General features: G+C 43.6%; 1 protein-coding gene across 1 annotated transcript in view; it reads left to right on the top strand.

Moving 5' to 3' along the window:
* Positions 1-15,670, top strand: part of USH2A (usherin) — a 295,540-nt gene that overhangs the window by 101,643 nt on the left and 178,227 nt on the right. Inside the window, exon 20 of the mRNA XM_006094330.1 lies at positions 8,907-9,137. Coding sequence (XP_006094392.1) covers positions 8,907-9,137 — 231 coding nt within the window. The remainder of the gene's footprint in view (positions 1-8,906; positions 9,138-15,670) is intronic.

Consider the following 15,670-nt stretch of genomic DNA (forward strand, 5'->3'; position numbering starts at 1 on the left):
AATGATCTCATCCAAGGAATTTGTGTTTCTTCAAATTTTCCATCCATGAGAACGACTCCCAAATTCCAAGAAATTATGTTTTATTATCTCTATGACAGGACTCTGTACTTTTATGTATTTAATCTATAGTCCAGTCATATTTCATCTACATGCATTTCAGCTAGGTGCTCCGTGGAATTGAACTTTGACCTCCTGGTTCATAGGTCAATGCTCAACCACTGACACACCAGCCGGGCTAATAATATCTTCTTTATAACATCCCTCCCAAGTGTTTGTCCAACAGTCTGATAGCTTTAGTGGTAGGGCAGCTCCTACCTCTCAGGCAAGTCACACCTCTTCTAAAAGGTGTTTTCTTATATTGATCTGAGCGATCTCCCTGCGGCTTCTATTTAACATTCTTTTTCTACTCCCCGGGGGCTGTCCTCAGTCTGTTTCTCTTCCTCATGACATCACTTGCAATAAGTTTTTCCATAACAGTGCCTCTGCCCCAGCCTCCTCTCCTTCAGGCTACATTCCCAGGCGGCTCCCACAGGCAGCTCGCATGCCTGGTCTCGGGTGCTGTGTGCACAGGCCCTGTCTTCCAGATAAGACCCTGGCCGGCTGAGTGGAGACACAAACTAAAGGAACTGAAGGGAGACATGCCTGTCCCTAGAGACTAGACACGCCCTGGGCCTGCAAAGAGTAAAGCAGGAAAAATGACCTTGAAACCCAGTCCTCCCCATTCAGTGCAGCCATGATGTCTGTGCTGCCACCAACCACAGTGGCTGCAGCGAGTTCTATGGTTCTTCCTAAAACTTGTCTTGAGATTATATATCTGCATGTAGCACAGATATTAAGATAGAGAACTCAGCAATGGGAAAGCCAAGCCTTTAGAATCGTCAACAGGTTTGATGTAGGAAATGACTGAAAGTTGACTTTCACCTGTATGTTGTCTTCTAGTAATAAAATGGCAATTTGGAGGATATATATTACTCCAGTGAATTCTGGTGGTTTGGGGGCAAATTTCACTTGTGAATCTAAATTCAGTTCATATGAGCTCATTACTGGAGATCAAAAGAAGCCAACCACATTTACAAACTTTTTTTAAAAAAAGTACCAAAAATCACAAGTAGTATCCAGCTAAATCATGAAAATGTGTCTTCCTTAAATCTCAGTCAGATAAATGAGAAAGACACTTGTAAAGATTTATCTGACTGTTTCATTAAAGGCTTGAGAATTATAATTTGCTTTCTTGTGCTTTAAGTGTGTGTGTGTGTGTGTGTGTGTGTGCGCGCACCTGTGTGTTTCAATTCGATATAAGCTTAGAATTGGTGTGTTTCATTTAGAATATTCCATCATTACTCCTCTAGTTTTCGTGCCAGGGCAAAGCCTGGAATCCGACTTGAGGGAGGGGTTCTCCCTGGAGCGGCTGCTTCTGTCTCCATTGTAAAATCTTCAGGCGATTTGAGCCCTGGCTTTGGAGTTTCTTCCAAGGGCCTGAGGGTAATGAGCTTCGGACTGAACCCTCTTAGAGTCTTTGTTATCCTTGAGAATTACCCTTTTAATGGAGGAAATCTGTGCATCTCTATCCTTTGCAAATGAAGTACACTTTAAACCTTTTTTTAAGAGAAATTTCTTTGGGAGATCCGGTCCTGGAGGGACACTGCTCTTTCCTTTGCCGTCAGAAATTGACCTCTGCACCGCGAGCTCAGATGAGCCCATCTCCCATTAAGCAAGTAATTAGTGGTGCATTAAGCTTTTTTCTCTGAATCCAAAGTAAAATGTACAGGCTCTTGGCTGCTGGGTTGAAAACACACATTGTTTTGCATGCAGGTACCTAAGTCTTTTCACTGCGAATAGGGCCCAGAGTGATTAAACAAGCACTCTTAATATGTTAATTTATAATTTTAATTACAACAATCTTGTACATATAGTCATTAGTGAATACCAATATAAATATTTTTCTATCTTTTTATTCATAATGCATAAACCAATCATCCTGTTACTTCTGTGAGGTCGCCGCTGCTTTTTGTTTCATAATACAATCTTTGTTCTGAGTTATGAATGCATTTGGTTCGCTCCTGTCTTGAATAATCCCTCATTAAGCCAGTCACTTTCGGCTCCACGCTAAAAAGGAAAAAATTATCATGCAAATGCGGCGTGCCATATTAAAAAGCACATTACCAAACACTTCTGTTGCTGTCCTTCAATTAGTTTCCCTTCTTTGAATTTAATTCCATTTGTTGTTAAACTACCGACTTGATGTATGGACTCATGAATCTGAGGCTGCTGCCGGGAAACGGGGGGAGGGGGTTTAAAATCACAGCCTCTGCGAAGAGCTGCAGAGGGAGCCGAAATGAATTGGCTTCACCTCTGACAAGAACACTCGAACAGCACCGGAATCCTCTGATGATTCAGCGGGGCTAATTATCCAATTATTTATTCCAAGAATCCAGGCAGCGCTTTCGTGAGAGGCGTGGAAGGCAACCGGAGAAATCTGGGAATGGCAGTTCCTCTTCAGGAGCTGCGAGATGCGCAGGGTGCTGGCTCAGGTGCTCAGGCAGCCCTCAGCATCCGCGACATCCCCAGCAGCAGGAAGGGCTCTTGTTTGTTGGTCTGTTTTGCCCTTTCAACACCAGAAATGCCTTTACAGTTTTCCCCACGCGTCAGATTCCACCGCTCTTCAGCGATGTTCAAGTTGAATCTCCCTTGATTAAAAGCTTTTGGTTCAGAGCAATACTTTTTAATTGCCTAATGATATAAGTCGGTTCTTCGGCAAGAACCGCACATTTAGGAGTTCATTTGCAATATAACTGAAAAATTCATCGCATGGCAGTAAAACAATTTACTGTTAATTACAAGGAGAAGAATTTGCTCCCAGATTGCCATGAATCATGCCGCACTCCTCGAGATTTATAACAGATGTGTAAGTGGGATGAAAAGTGGGGATGAATTTAGCAGGGGGTTTAATAACAGAGACACAAATCATGCAGACTTCAAGGAGCTTTAATTGATATACTAGAATGTGACGGGCATGAATCACTCAGCCATTCCGCAGCACTGTAACATATGGTCAGCTCAATATGCTGCCGCTTAAATCGGTCGGCGAGTCGTTGGTTGTCCCATATGGTGGAAGCAATATATTTTTCATGATTAAAAAAATGCATCTATTTTTTAAAGAAATATGATTGCAAAGCATGTTTGTTATTGAACAGTTACCTGAATGCCAGACTCTTTTTTTTTAATGATTCTTTTTTTTTAAACATGGCAACTTCCCAAAATAAATAGCCACGGCAACTGGTAATACCAGGTCGCTGGAGGCACTCGGAGAGCCAAATGGGTGCTGGTTGGCGCACTTGGCCAAGCCTATAGAAGAGCCGTTGATGGGAGCTGTGGTGTCAGGGAAATCCTTCAGACTTGGGCAAAGCCAACCAAAGATAGGAATGATGTCACTCTCGGATAGTTCAGGAATGCCCGGATTTGCACATAGAATAGCATCAGTTGAATGGGAGACCCTTACTGAGCAAGATACCCAAGTGGCTGTGATAATACTGTGCCCCCTCCCCAATGTAACCATGGGACCTAACACTTTATATCAGTGGTTCTCAACCTTCTGGCCCTTTAAATACAGTTCCTCATGTTGTGACCCAACCATAAAATTATTTTCGTTGCCACTTCATAACTGTAATGTTGCTACTGTTGTGAATCGTAATGTAAATATCTGATATGCAGGATGGTCTTAGGCGACCCCTGTGAAAGGGTCGTTCGACTGCCAAAGGGGTCGCGACCCACAGTTTGAGAACCGCTGTATATCAACCTCTTCATTAAACGTTCAGTCCTTCAAGGCCATTCTAGAAGAAATCCTGGCAGGCTGTCACAGGCGCACCGTTTCCCTGTCATTCTGGAAGAATCATCTCAGTGTAGGACAATAGGCATCCCGGTGCAAACCAGTAACTGGCAGCCCTGGAACATTTCTCTATTGGAACTGGGATGGGGCGGCTTCCGGCAAAGCCCCGCAAGCCTCCGTAAATCTGACAGGCTTGAAAAAGGAGTACTGCCGCCTCAGAACTGTGGCTGCCAGAATTTAATGTCAACAATTAAAATTTATTTTGATCCTTACCTACTGTTTATTACTGTTTGTATACACAACAGACCTCACTAATACAGAGATGCACTATTAGATGGAATTACCATCTGTTCAGAGGGAAACGCTGGCATCTGTCTTAGATGCTAAAACTAAAATGATATTATTTCTCACAAAACAAAATTAACTGCTTTGACTCACCAGCTTTAATTTTGAATGTGCGGATGCACCACCGCAGGAAAAGGCTCATGGGTAAAATACGCGATGACCTCTGTCGCCAGGTCTGTGTTGAGATATGTGACTTTAGCGGGGGCTGCACTTGGCCCTTGTGGGGCACAGAAATGGCATTCGGAATTCACACCTTTTAAAACACTGTTTTAGCTTTATAATATGCTAATTGTTGTACGGCATTAAAGCATCACAATTATAATATGTAAAAATTGAATCAGCCTATATACATACATATGTCTATGTGTATATGTATATATAGAGATAGAGATGTAGATATATTACCCAAGTATTTTGATAGATGCGTCCTAAATATGTGCAAGGAAAGAAATGGACCAAAATGCATCTGAGCAAAGCTGCCATAGGTTCCGCAGTGACACCTTTAGGGATATATAAACCCTATCTTCTCAGTGAGATGAGTTTTAATTTCATCCACACTGACATATATAAAAGATTTTATTCAGCACCCCGTCCTTTTTTAGGCCTAAGTACCCTATTTAAAAAGGTCCCCAGAAGTTAGAGGATTGGGAGCACCAAGGACAGTGGCAGCTTCCATCCTGATGTCGAATCCTTGCACTACTTTCTGAGGAGCCAGACTTCAGCTCTCTGTATCGCCAAGTAATGAATGGCGGCGCGCCCGCGGTTAATGCATGTACACAGTGCATTAACTGTAACTGTAGTACATTTATTTGTGCTGGAGGAGACTTGAAAATGATTAAAAAATCAATACTTTGCTGTCAGAGAAGCAAGTGTTACGATGCATTTAAGTAGATAATTGCAGAAGCCCCATAAAAGCTTCAAGTTTGGGTAGCAAGAATGCCATAATTACAGTCCAAGCAACGGCCTTTTATTAACGGTGGATGCCAGGGAATGGTGCTCCCTGTCATCATTGCTGGTCCAATCGCAGTTCAGAAATCACACCTCCTCCTCCCTCCTCCCATGGAGGGTCCTCCTTCTGTGCCGGTTCCTGTTGATGTCCAGGATGATGGTGGACGAAGGCCATGTTTATTCGCCAAGAAGGGGAAGTCCCATAAAGTCTCCTAAAGCAGTACTTTCTGGCTTTTCCTTACATCATAGAACACAGAAAAGTCATTTATAGGCCGGACTGGGGTCAAGGAACATGGGGCTCAGAGCTGAAGGGGATCCATATGTCCATACCCCTCCTGGCTTACTGCTTGGGAGGCAGGGCTTGGAAATGTCCAGTCATGGACCTTTGAAATGAAGAGATCCTAGACATAATCAGGCCCAATGTACTCCTCAGCAAACAGGGTGTGGAAGAACAGAGACACAAAATAATGGATTCGCCACTGTTCCATACGGAGGGACTTAGAGAGCCAGGCGACAGCCTTAAGTGTCTCCTTTTCCAGTTCAGTTTCACTACACATACTCTCTCTTGGAGACTCCTGAACAAAGAAGGCAGCAGGACAATAGTATTTGTTCCTTTTTTCCTCGTCAGAGAAAAGTCAACAGGGCAGCACTGCGTGATCTCTGAGAGTCTGGGGGTGGGGGTCTGCTCTTCTGGTCACTGATTGGATAGCAGTGGAAGCAGGCCAGTTGCCAACTGAGTCTCAGAGAAAAAGTCAAAATCCTTTTCTATTGACACGGTGCCTGCAGATGTCTTATGCTAGCCTGCTCCCCACACACTCCTGGAACGTGGGAGGGTTGTTCATTCCCGGAGCCCTCTCTTCATATGCAAAGTTGATGATGTTTTGAGATGTTGACACGGTCCTGCAGTCTTCATAGACAACAAACTCTCCCTGAAAGATAAATAAGGAGATTTGATTTTAAAGACCTGCCATCGGCAAGAGCTTCTGCTCGTTTAGCCTTCAGTTCTTACCCGAAGATGTTCAGACTCCACACTACATAAATTTTGCAAGTGTAAATTTATGCATAATGATATGCTATTAATCAGATTATAAAGCAATAAATGCCGCATAGAGAAGAATGTATATTATCAAGCATTTTATAAAAGACCCGCTATAAACAGAAGAGACAGACTAGAAATCAGATTACAGAGCTATTGCAAAAAATGTAAGAACATTGTAATTTTATTCCACGTGAAAACAGACTTTGTATGTTGTTATTCTTTGAAATGATGGATATTGAAGTTCCATTTTATAGTTACATTTATAAGATTTTTTGTAAGTAAATACTGGTAGATTTTGAATGTGGATGAGATATGTTCTTTGATCTTTTATCACATGCAATTTAAAAGATGTGTTGTTGGCTACTAATAACAGTGCCTTGCAATGATACAGAATTTTGTTTTTGCAAAACTGAAAGCAATTATGTATGTATGTATAGAAGATTTCTTTTCATTAATTTTATTTTTTTAGAGAGAGGAAGGGAGGGAGAGAGAGAGAGAGAGAGAGAGAGATCCGTGTGAGAGGGCAACATTGATTGGCTGCCTTCTGCATGCTCCCTAACAACATGTAACCCCAGGTACCCAACCAACTGAGCGACATCAGCCAGTGGCACATTTTATGTTTTTGATATGATGTTTTACATTGACTTGTGTTGTTTGTCTCCTAACTACTTATTGCAGTTTGAGCTGATTTTGATCCTCTTTTTCTTTTAACCTTCATAGTAGCTTTTGAAATGTCTGATATGCTGCATCTATTGTATATTTGGAAAGAAACGCCTGTAACATTTCTTGTCAAACTGGTTTAGTGTTGATGAAGTCCTTTGGTTTTTGTTTGTCCAGGGAACTCTCTCTCCCCGTCACTTCTGAATGATAACCTCGCTGGGTAAATTGTTTTAGGTTGTAGGGTCCCTTTTTTCAGCACTTTCTAGATGTCCTGCCCCTCCGGCCTGTAAAGTTGCTGCTGAAGAATCAGATGACAGTTTTATAGGGTTTCCTTTGTATGTAATTTTTTTTCTCTTGCTTCCTTCGAGATGGTCTGTCTTCAGCTTTTGCCGTTTTCATTACAATATGTCTTGTGTGTGTTTCTTTGGGTTCATCTAGTTTGGAACTAGATCTGTTTCCTTTCCCAGGTGAGGAAACTTATCAGCCATATTTCTTTAAATACAGTTTCCATTCCTTTCTCTTTTTCTTCTCCTTTTGGGAAATCCCTATAATGCCAGTGTTTGAGCATTTGATGCTATCCTAGAGGTCCCGCAAAGTATCTTTGTGGGTATTTTTTTTTTATTTTTTCTTTCTGCTGTTCTGTTTGGCCAGTTACCACTAGTCTCTCTCTGACATCTCTGATCTGGTTTTCTGTGTTAGCTAGTCTGCTGTTAATTGCCTCTAGAGTGTGTTTGTGTGTGTGTGTGTGTGTGTGTGTGTGTTATTTCAATTGTATTCTTCAGGTCTGCTTAGTTCTTTTTACACTTTTCTTTGTTGACCTTCTCCCTAAGTTCCTCTCAGGTTGGATGAGCACCCTTATGACCGTTTCTTTGAATTCTTTATTAAGCAAGTGACTTACACCCATTTCCTTAGGGTTTCCTTTTTTCTGGGGCCTTTTCTTGTTCCTTCATTTGAGAGATATTTTTCCTGTGTTTTCGTTTTGTTTGACTTTCTGTGTTTGCTTACATAAATTAGACAAGAGAGCTGTCTCTTCCAGCCTCACGAAAGGAGCCCATATGGAAGCTGGCCCTCTGTAGCCTGTGTGCCAGGTGGAATTGGAGGCTGGTGGGAGGGAGGAGATGGTGGCTCAGGCCTACCAGCTGGAGCAGCGCTGGGTGGAGGCGCCAGGTGCCTGTAGGTGTGAGAGTGGATCCTGATGGCTGCCTCTGATTGGTGGATGGGCTTCAGGAGACCTTGTAGGCAGCCAGGAGCATCTAGATAGAGGCCCTGCCCACCCTTTGGAGGTGGCCCTTAAGGAGGCTCTCTGAGCTCTGACCTCGGTAATTCCGCAGCTCTTAGAGCGTTCTCTGGGCTGCCCAGTCTTCTCTATGCAGTCTCTCTCTTGCTTGTTGTACCAAAGGTGGTCTCTTGTAGAAGGGACCTGTGTGTGCAGGTTCCAGGTGCCGGGTAGTTTGGGGAAACTGCTTGGGGCTGGGTAGGTGCCCACAGTGCCTGGGGCACCAGCCTGCAGGGAGGGGACGCTGGAGGCCGGGAGGCCAGATGTGGGTGCCCAGCCCTGTGATTCCTGCTCCCCACTGCCTTTGTTCAGAGGCAGAAGGCTCCAGGCAACGTTGCTGTAAGGAACAGGCTGCATGGCCTGGCAGGTAGGTCAGAGCCCCCCATTGGACCCCCAGTGGCCACCAAGGTGGGGGGACCTAGACAGCCATGCCCCTCTGCTTGTCTGCCCCGGGTTCTTCTGGTGTCTCAGGGTCCGCATTTCCTCTCTTTCTCTTGTTTATGTCAGAAGCTGTCCATTCAACGCTCGGTGTCTCTCAGGGGTAATTGCTGCTTTTACACACGTGTCTCTCATTCTGCTCACAGGAGGGCAGCGCCCTCCCGGCCACCACCATCTTCTCTTAGCCACTCAAACTGTTTAGTCACGTTGTGGATAAAGTCCATCTTGTGGTTTTGGTTCCCAGAACCACACACATCCTTGAGAATTTGATTTCGAGTGTGATGCCCACGGTTGCACGGGTCCATACGTGTGAGGATCTGTGTCGGGAGACAGGAGCCAAGTCTCGAAGGTAACAAGTGTTTTCTAACGTTTAGCGCCAGCCCAGCTGAGGCCGCCTCTGGTCGAAGGGGTCAGCGGCACAGCCGTCCGCGCTCGCTGGCTCCCGCCCGCAGAACTGAACGGCCCGTCTCCCGTCTATCAGCTGGAAAGGAGGGAGCCGTCCCTCCCAGCCCCGGGGGCCAGGGCGGAGAAAGGAGTTCGCTTCCCCGGACACGGATATTATACATTTCCCAGCTCCACTCACCCCGTCAACACAGACTTCACCGGTGAGTGTGTCTGACGGCCCTTTATTGAAGAGGCACGCAGACCCAAAAGCTTTTCTGTTATTTTGATATCCCTTTACAATGAATTTGTACGATGCCTATTTATAGAAACACCAGTTCAGTCCTTGATAACTTCGGCTTGATTGTGTCCACATGTCTCTTTCTTTTTGGGATTCTGGAGAAAGGTGGGAAAGTGGAAGAAAGGAAAGAAAAAAGTAGATAGGGAAAAGCTGTCTTCCTGGGTCAAAGTATGTGATGAACGTGGCTCTTGGACAAAGTTTCTAGAACTTTTTTTCCAGAACATTAGTCACTGGCTCTGGGAAGAGTTCTGTGGGCAAATGAGTGGGGAATGCCCTCCTCCCTCTTTGGAGGGTCTGGGGCACATCAGGTTATTAAAGCTCTAAAAGGAATGTAAGAAAGCTCTTTAACTTTGTTCGGGTGTGTATTCCTAACACTTACACAATGTAACTTCTCTAGAAAGTATAACCACTGTTAATACGCCAAGTTCTGTGGAAAGCATTACAGGAAACAGTATTCCAGGGAAAACATGCCTTCTATAGGCCTGCGATGGAGGAAGGCATCTGCTGCTGGCACAGAATGTAAAGGCGCCGGAACACCCCAGTGATCAATATAAACGCATTTTATTATGATGTTGTGGTGGTGGTTTTGAAATGAGAATCAATGAGAAGACTTCTCCAACACAATACCAAGCATTTAAGTAGGGACAGCATCCAACCCTACTCATGTGCCTCACCCAGCTCCTGGTCTTACTAGAATATTCTGGAAGTTGTTACCTCTAGGATGTATAGTACTTCAGAGCACCATTTCCCTATAGATGGTAGAAAACTGTAACTCTTTAGGCTTCCTACATAACTTTCCCCAATTTACAAAAGTATTAATATATATGTGTGTGCCTGTGTGTGTGTGTGTGTGTGTGTGTGTATTTTTCTGTAAAACTCAAAAAGGCTTTTGTCATTTTGGAACAAATAGCTGGGTGGTGGTGGGGTGGAGGAGAGATTGAGAAAAAAGAGAGAAAACTCATGTTCACAGACAACAGTGCAGTGATTGCCAGGGGGAGGGGGAGGGGAGGCTGTGGAGGAGGGTACGGGGGAGATAAATGGTGATGGAGTGGTGAGCACACGGTGCAGTGTACAGATGGTGAGTTGTTGAGTTGTGCACCTGAAACCTGTATAATTTCATAACCGGTGTCACCCCAATAAATGCAATTAAACACACACACACACAAATAAATGTTTCATAGGTTGGGGACAGTGAAATGGAATTTGCGTTAGGAACAGTAGCTGGAGCATTACTGTTTTCTCCTCACCTAACATCCTAACATAGTAAACAGTGTGCTCTGAGTGAGGCTGGCTGTGGAGGCGCGAGTGTAATGAATCATGATTGCCCTCCAGCTGGGCTGTGTTGGGATTAATGAGCACTTACCTGGCCTGGTGCATGGGCACCGTCACCGAGAGCTAGAAAGTCAACCACTCACCCCCCTAAAATGCGACCCTTCTGCTTAGTATTTATAACAGTCAAAGGAAGGAAGGAAAAGAATCTGTGGGTAAAAATGGAGACTTTTTCTCGAATGGAAACGGAAACTCCCTCCCTGGCCCCACATTCGGAGCAGCATGCGCTCCCCTCACCTGGGTGTGCTCTGTGAGCCCGTAGCGTGGATGGCCGGCCGGCCAGCAGACAGATTTTTGATGGGATCACCTACTGTTGCAGCAGGAAAGATGGAGTGGCCCGTCCGCCGTTAATACATTTAGTCGTCTGCGCTGTCTCCGGAGCCGGCCTTCTCCTCCGAGGTGCACGGGCTCGGGCAGATGTGGTGTCTGGGAAGTCTTCCAAATGCTGCTTTAAAAAAGTTAGGCCTTGCGACGCAGGGTCCTTCTGTCTGTAACAACGCCTCCAACTGCACAGAAATGTGTTTGGAGCACACGCCATTTGAAGGACAAGGCAGGGAGATCACAGTTTTGGCTTGCACTGCTCCCTGGAGCTTTGGTGATTCCTGGAGGAGGAATTCTTCTGCATTCGGGCATGTCTGGGGGCATCACTGGGCCCTTATAGTGGTAGCTTTGCCTTACTTTTAAAGCTCTCTTTAACTTTACATCAAGTTATTGGGCGTGTTGTTTTATATACTTAAAAAATGGTTTGTTTTCAGTTACCGTTGACATTCAATATTATATTAGTTTCAGGTGTGCAGAATAGGGATTATATAACTTACAAAGTAATCCCACTGATGAATCTAGTACCCACCTGACCACACATCTATTGCATGTGTTACCATATTACTGTGATTACAATATTGTTGACTATATTTGCATCCCCGGGACTGTTTTGTAGCTGCGCATTTGTGCTTCTTAACTACGCCCTTCGCCTTCTTCACCCAGCCCCCTGGCCCCTTGCCATCTGGCAAACCTCCATTTGTATATCTGAGTTTGTTCATTTATTTTGTGTTTTGGGATGCCACATATAAGTGGAATCCTATGGTATTTGTCTTTCTCTATCTGACTTATTTCCCTTAGCATAATACCCTCTAGGTCTGTGGTCGGCAAACTGAGTCTCGAGAGCCACATGCGGCTCTTTGGCCCCTTGAGTGTGGCTCTTCCTAAGCCTTAGGACTACCCTAATTAAGTTAATAACAATGTACCTACCTATATAGTTTAAGTTTAAAAAATTTGGCTCTCAAAAGAAATTTCAGTCATTGTACTGTTGATATTTGGCTCTGTTGACTAATGAGTTTGCCGACCACTGCTCTAGGTTCATCCATGTTGTCACAAATGGTAAGATTCTTTAAAATTGGGATAATAATACTACTTACTGTATTGATACCTATTAGGAGGGGAAGGATTACAGGAGATAGCCCACCTAATAAACTTTGCACAGTGTCTGCCGCACAGATTAGTTCGCATTCATTAAATATTATCTGTTAACCTATTACTCCTTTAATGAATATTAAGTAAGTGCCAGTGGTGGGACAGGAGCTTTTCTAAGTCTTCTGCAGTTTCGAAAACCAACGTTCTATTACCTCATTTTCTGTGACTTATACCAAATATGTTTGCCTAAATGTTATATCTGGGAAATGAATAATATGCAATATTTATATTAAAATGTGCTATTTAATGTTGTTACTGAAATTGTTAAATTGATCTACCTGGCACTGAGACACTGGACAAACTACACTTCTGTGTGTGTCATCATGCCCATGTAGTAAACTGAGGGTTGTACTAACTGACCAACACCTTTAACTTTCAAATTTTAAATCTGTGACTATAGAATATTAAGTCACCTCAAAAATTCAAAATAGAGATTATTACCAAGGCATCTGTGAGTGTAGAAACACACATATTTTTAAATGGATTGTTAAGTTACATGATTCTTTTTTATAACATTGCTAGAGACCCGATGCACAAAATGTGTGCAAGGCCTTGGCCCTGGCCCCTGCCTGTCTATGCCACAGCCCTGTCCGCTGCGGCTTTGTCAGGAAGGAAGGATGTCTGATCTAATTAGCATATTACGCTTTTATTATTATATGTGTTCTCAATTGAAGATTAACATAAGTTTACTCTATCTCTACTGATCTGAATAACTTGGTGATTATTGGGAGAATTACTCAGTATCAATGGAAATTCCATTCATGGGTCATAGGTCCTAGCAGAGGGTGCAGAGCAGCAGCAAATCCAACAATAATGTTGTGATCCTCTCACTAGAAAACCAGGAATCACAGGGTGAGATATTCTCCTGGTTACATGGAGCTAACAGCACTTTCTTCATCCAAAACAGAAATAGCCCACAGAGCCATCCCTCCTAGATGCAAACGGAAGGGCAGATAGATCACTGCATCTTCAGAGAGAGAAAAAGACACTTGTTTTGTTCAGGATTTCAGAGTCAGCGCACTGGATTTACATAAAGATGTTAGTCCTGTCCGTGCAAGGCTAGTCAGCCAAAGGAAAGGCGGTAAAAACAGAAGACGAAAGGTACCTCTCAGATTGGCATTCCAAAGGCGACCCTCTCTGTCCTCCTCACTGTTTCTTTTTCCTATTAGTGGGAACAGGTCCACGATCATTTGGGGGAAGGTTTGATGATTGCAGCAGCTAGATGCCAATCACACCAGCCTTTTCAGCTGGGCCTTTCCTGGTGACCCTGCCCAGGAACCGGCGACTGCCTTTGGGGAGATCTTTGTAGCAAACCACTGGGGACCCAGCGTACTGTGCGCTTGGATGCAATTCCCTTTTATTTGTCCTCACGGGAAACGCGATGACTGATGCTGAATATCTTGCAGATGAGAACCCTGCGCACTTTCTTCCTAATCATTGCTGCTCAAGGACACGCATGATTGTCACGCATGTTGTTCCCTTCCTATTTCATTTGTCTTCCCCAAAACGGCCGGAGGAAAATGCGGTAGGATCCAGAGGTGCAATTAATTACCGATCCAGGGAGAGAGACATGCAGCCAAAATCAATATGCCGTAAAAGCACATATTTTACGTGTCCTTACTATTTCTGCATTATTGTTATTGTTTTAATCGTTTTTAGTAAATTGAGGCATGTGAGCACTTCATTAAAGGCAAGCTGATTATATGCAGGTGCGGTAAAGGTGCAAGCAGAGCGAACTTCCTCAGATGAACTAATTAATAAAAGCACATTAATTCTGACCTTCAACACCCTTGGTGTTCCAATATTTGTTTTCCTATGACTGAGAGTGAGTACTTTTGCCAGAAAGTGCTTTTTTTAAGAAAAACAACCCTAAATAAATAAAATGCCAAGTTTTTCCCTGGCAGATTTGAACCCTAGACTTTCTTTAACCTTGGATACTAGATTTAGGCTATAGTCATTAAAAAACAACTATATGAACCTACTCTATGGCCTAGCAGTGAGTTCCTGTAGCCACTCTCTCATCCAGCTGTGTGTCGTGGGTTTCTGTACCAACACTTCCTCTCTTTTCCACATTGGTATTCAAACTAAGAATCTTTCTTGTCATCCTCTTAACTTAGCCTTTCCATAGTTCTCCATCGAGATGCCTGGTCTGAGCTCTTTCCTGCTTACCTGTTTGAAAGGATTGGTAACTTGGGGTGATTGCTCACTGTGTTTAGCGTCTGTTGACCTAAGAGGTCTAAGAAAGTATGTTTCCAGGAGTATTCTGCTAAGGGAAATAAGTCCGTCAGAGAAAGGCAAGTATCACATGATCTCACTCATATGTGGAATCTAATGAACAAAATAAACTGATCAACAAAATAGATCCAGAGACACAGAAGTATGGAACAGACTGTCAAATCTCAGAAGAAAGGTTGGGGAGGGTGGGAGACATTAACTGGGGAATTTATATGCCTTACCCACGGACAAAGACAATAGTGTGGTAAAGGCCTGGGAGGGGTGGATGTGGAGTGGAGGGAGTCAATGGGGAATAAGAGGGGGACATCTGTAATACTTTTAACAATAAAGATTAAATTAAAAAAAAACACAGTTAACAACAACAACAACAAATGTAAGTATGTTTCAAGGTCTGTAATACTAGAAGCAGAGGACAATTCTCTAATGGTCCTCAGTCGCAGGTGAAGTTACTTCTGTGTTCCTTGTGGTCACCAGGGCTGTGTCAGGACTGTTTTCTGTCCCTCCATACCTCCCTGGGCACCAAGCATTGCACATCTTTCTTACGTGATCGCCTTACACTTATTAAATTTTAGAGTTAATGAACACTTCAACACTTTTACCTATCCATATCATTAGGGCCTATTGCAATGGGCTTAGGATGACAGTCCTAATAAACATATATAGTACAATAAAAAGCGCTTTTAATCTTGAAATTGCTGTATAAACAACCGTGATCAATGCTGTGGATGGGTTAACAGCATCAAACTGATAGAATTCTACTTCAAGGGCAATGGAGGTATTGACGTTGGCATTCTGGTTCTGAAGGAAGGCAGTGATGGCGGCAGTAAAGCGTGGAGGCTCTGGGGTAGGACTCCCCACATTTAAAATCTGGCTCCCCAACATGCTTGTGCAACTTTGCATGAGTCACCTACCTCTCTGCTCTGTAGATCAGTGTGATCATCCTTAGAATGGATTGTTGTAATGACTCAATGCAGGGATCACCATAAAAGAGTAGCATACCATATCTTTTTTTAAATATGTTTTTATTGATTTTAGAGAGAGAGGAAGAGAGAGAGAAACATCAATCAGCTGCCTCCCACATGCCCCCTACGGGGGATTGAGCCCGAAACCTGGGCATGTGCCCGGACCAGGAATTGTACTGTGACCTCTTGGTGCATGGCCAGGGCAGTACAAGCTATCTTTGTGGTCATTGTTATGTAGACATTTATGGCTGACAGTTTTTAAATCAGGAGTTTGAATGATGTGCCTTTTCATCCATACATATATTTTATGTGGCTAAACGACATAAATCCTGATAATACTCTTTCTCACCTCTAACCTCTTTCTTTTGCTCCATCTATGACGTTCTGGCCTTTGTTTGTAGTTGCCTACCTCCTTTCTCTAGAGTTCTGATGTCTACATCTACTTCTGCATTTCTACTGG

Source organism: Myotis lucifugus, unplaced genomic scaffold (assembly GCF_000147115.1).
Source record: "Myotis lucifugus unplaced genomic scaffold, Myoluc2.0 scaffold_133, whole genome shotgun sequence".
Lineage (NCBI taxonomy): Eukaryota > Metazoa > Chordata > Mammalia > Chiroptera > Vespertilionidae > Myotis > Myotis lucifugus.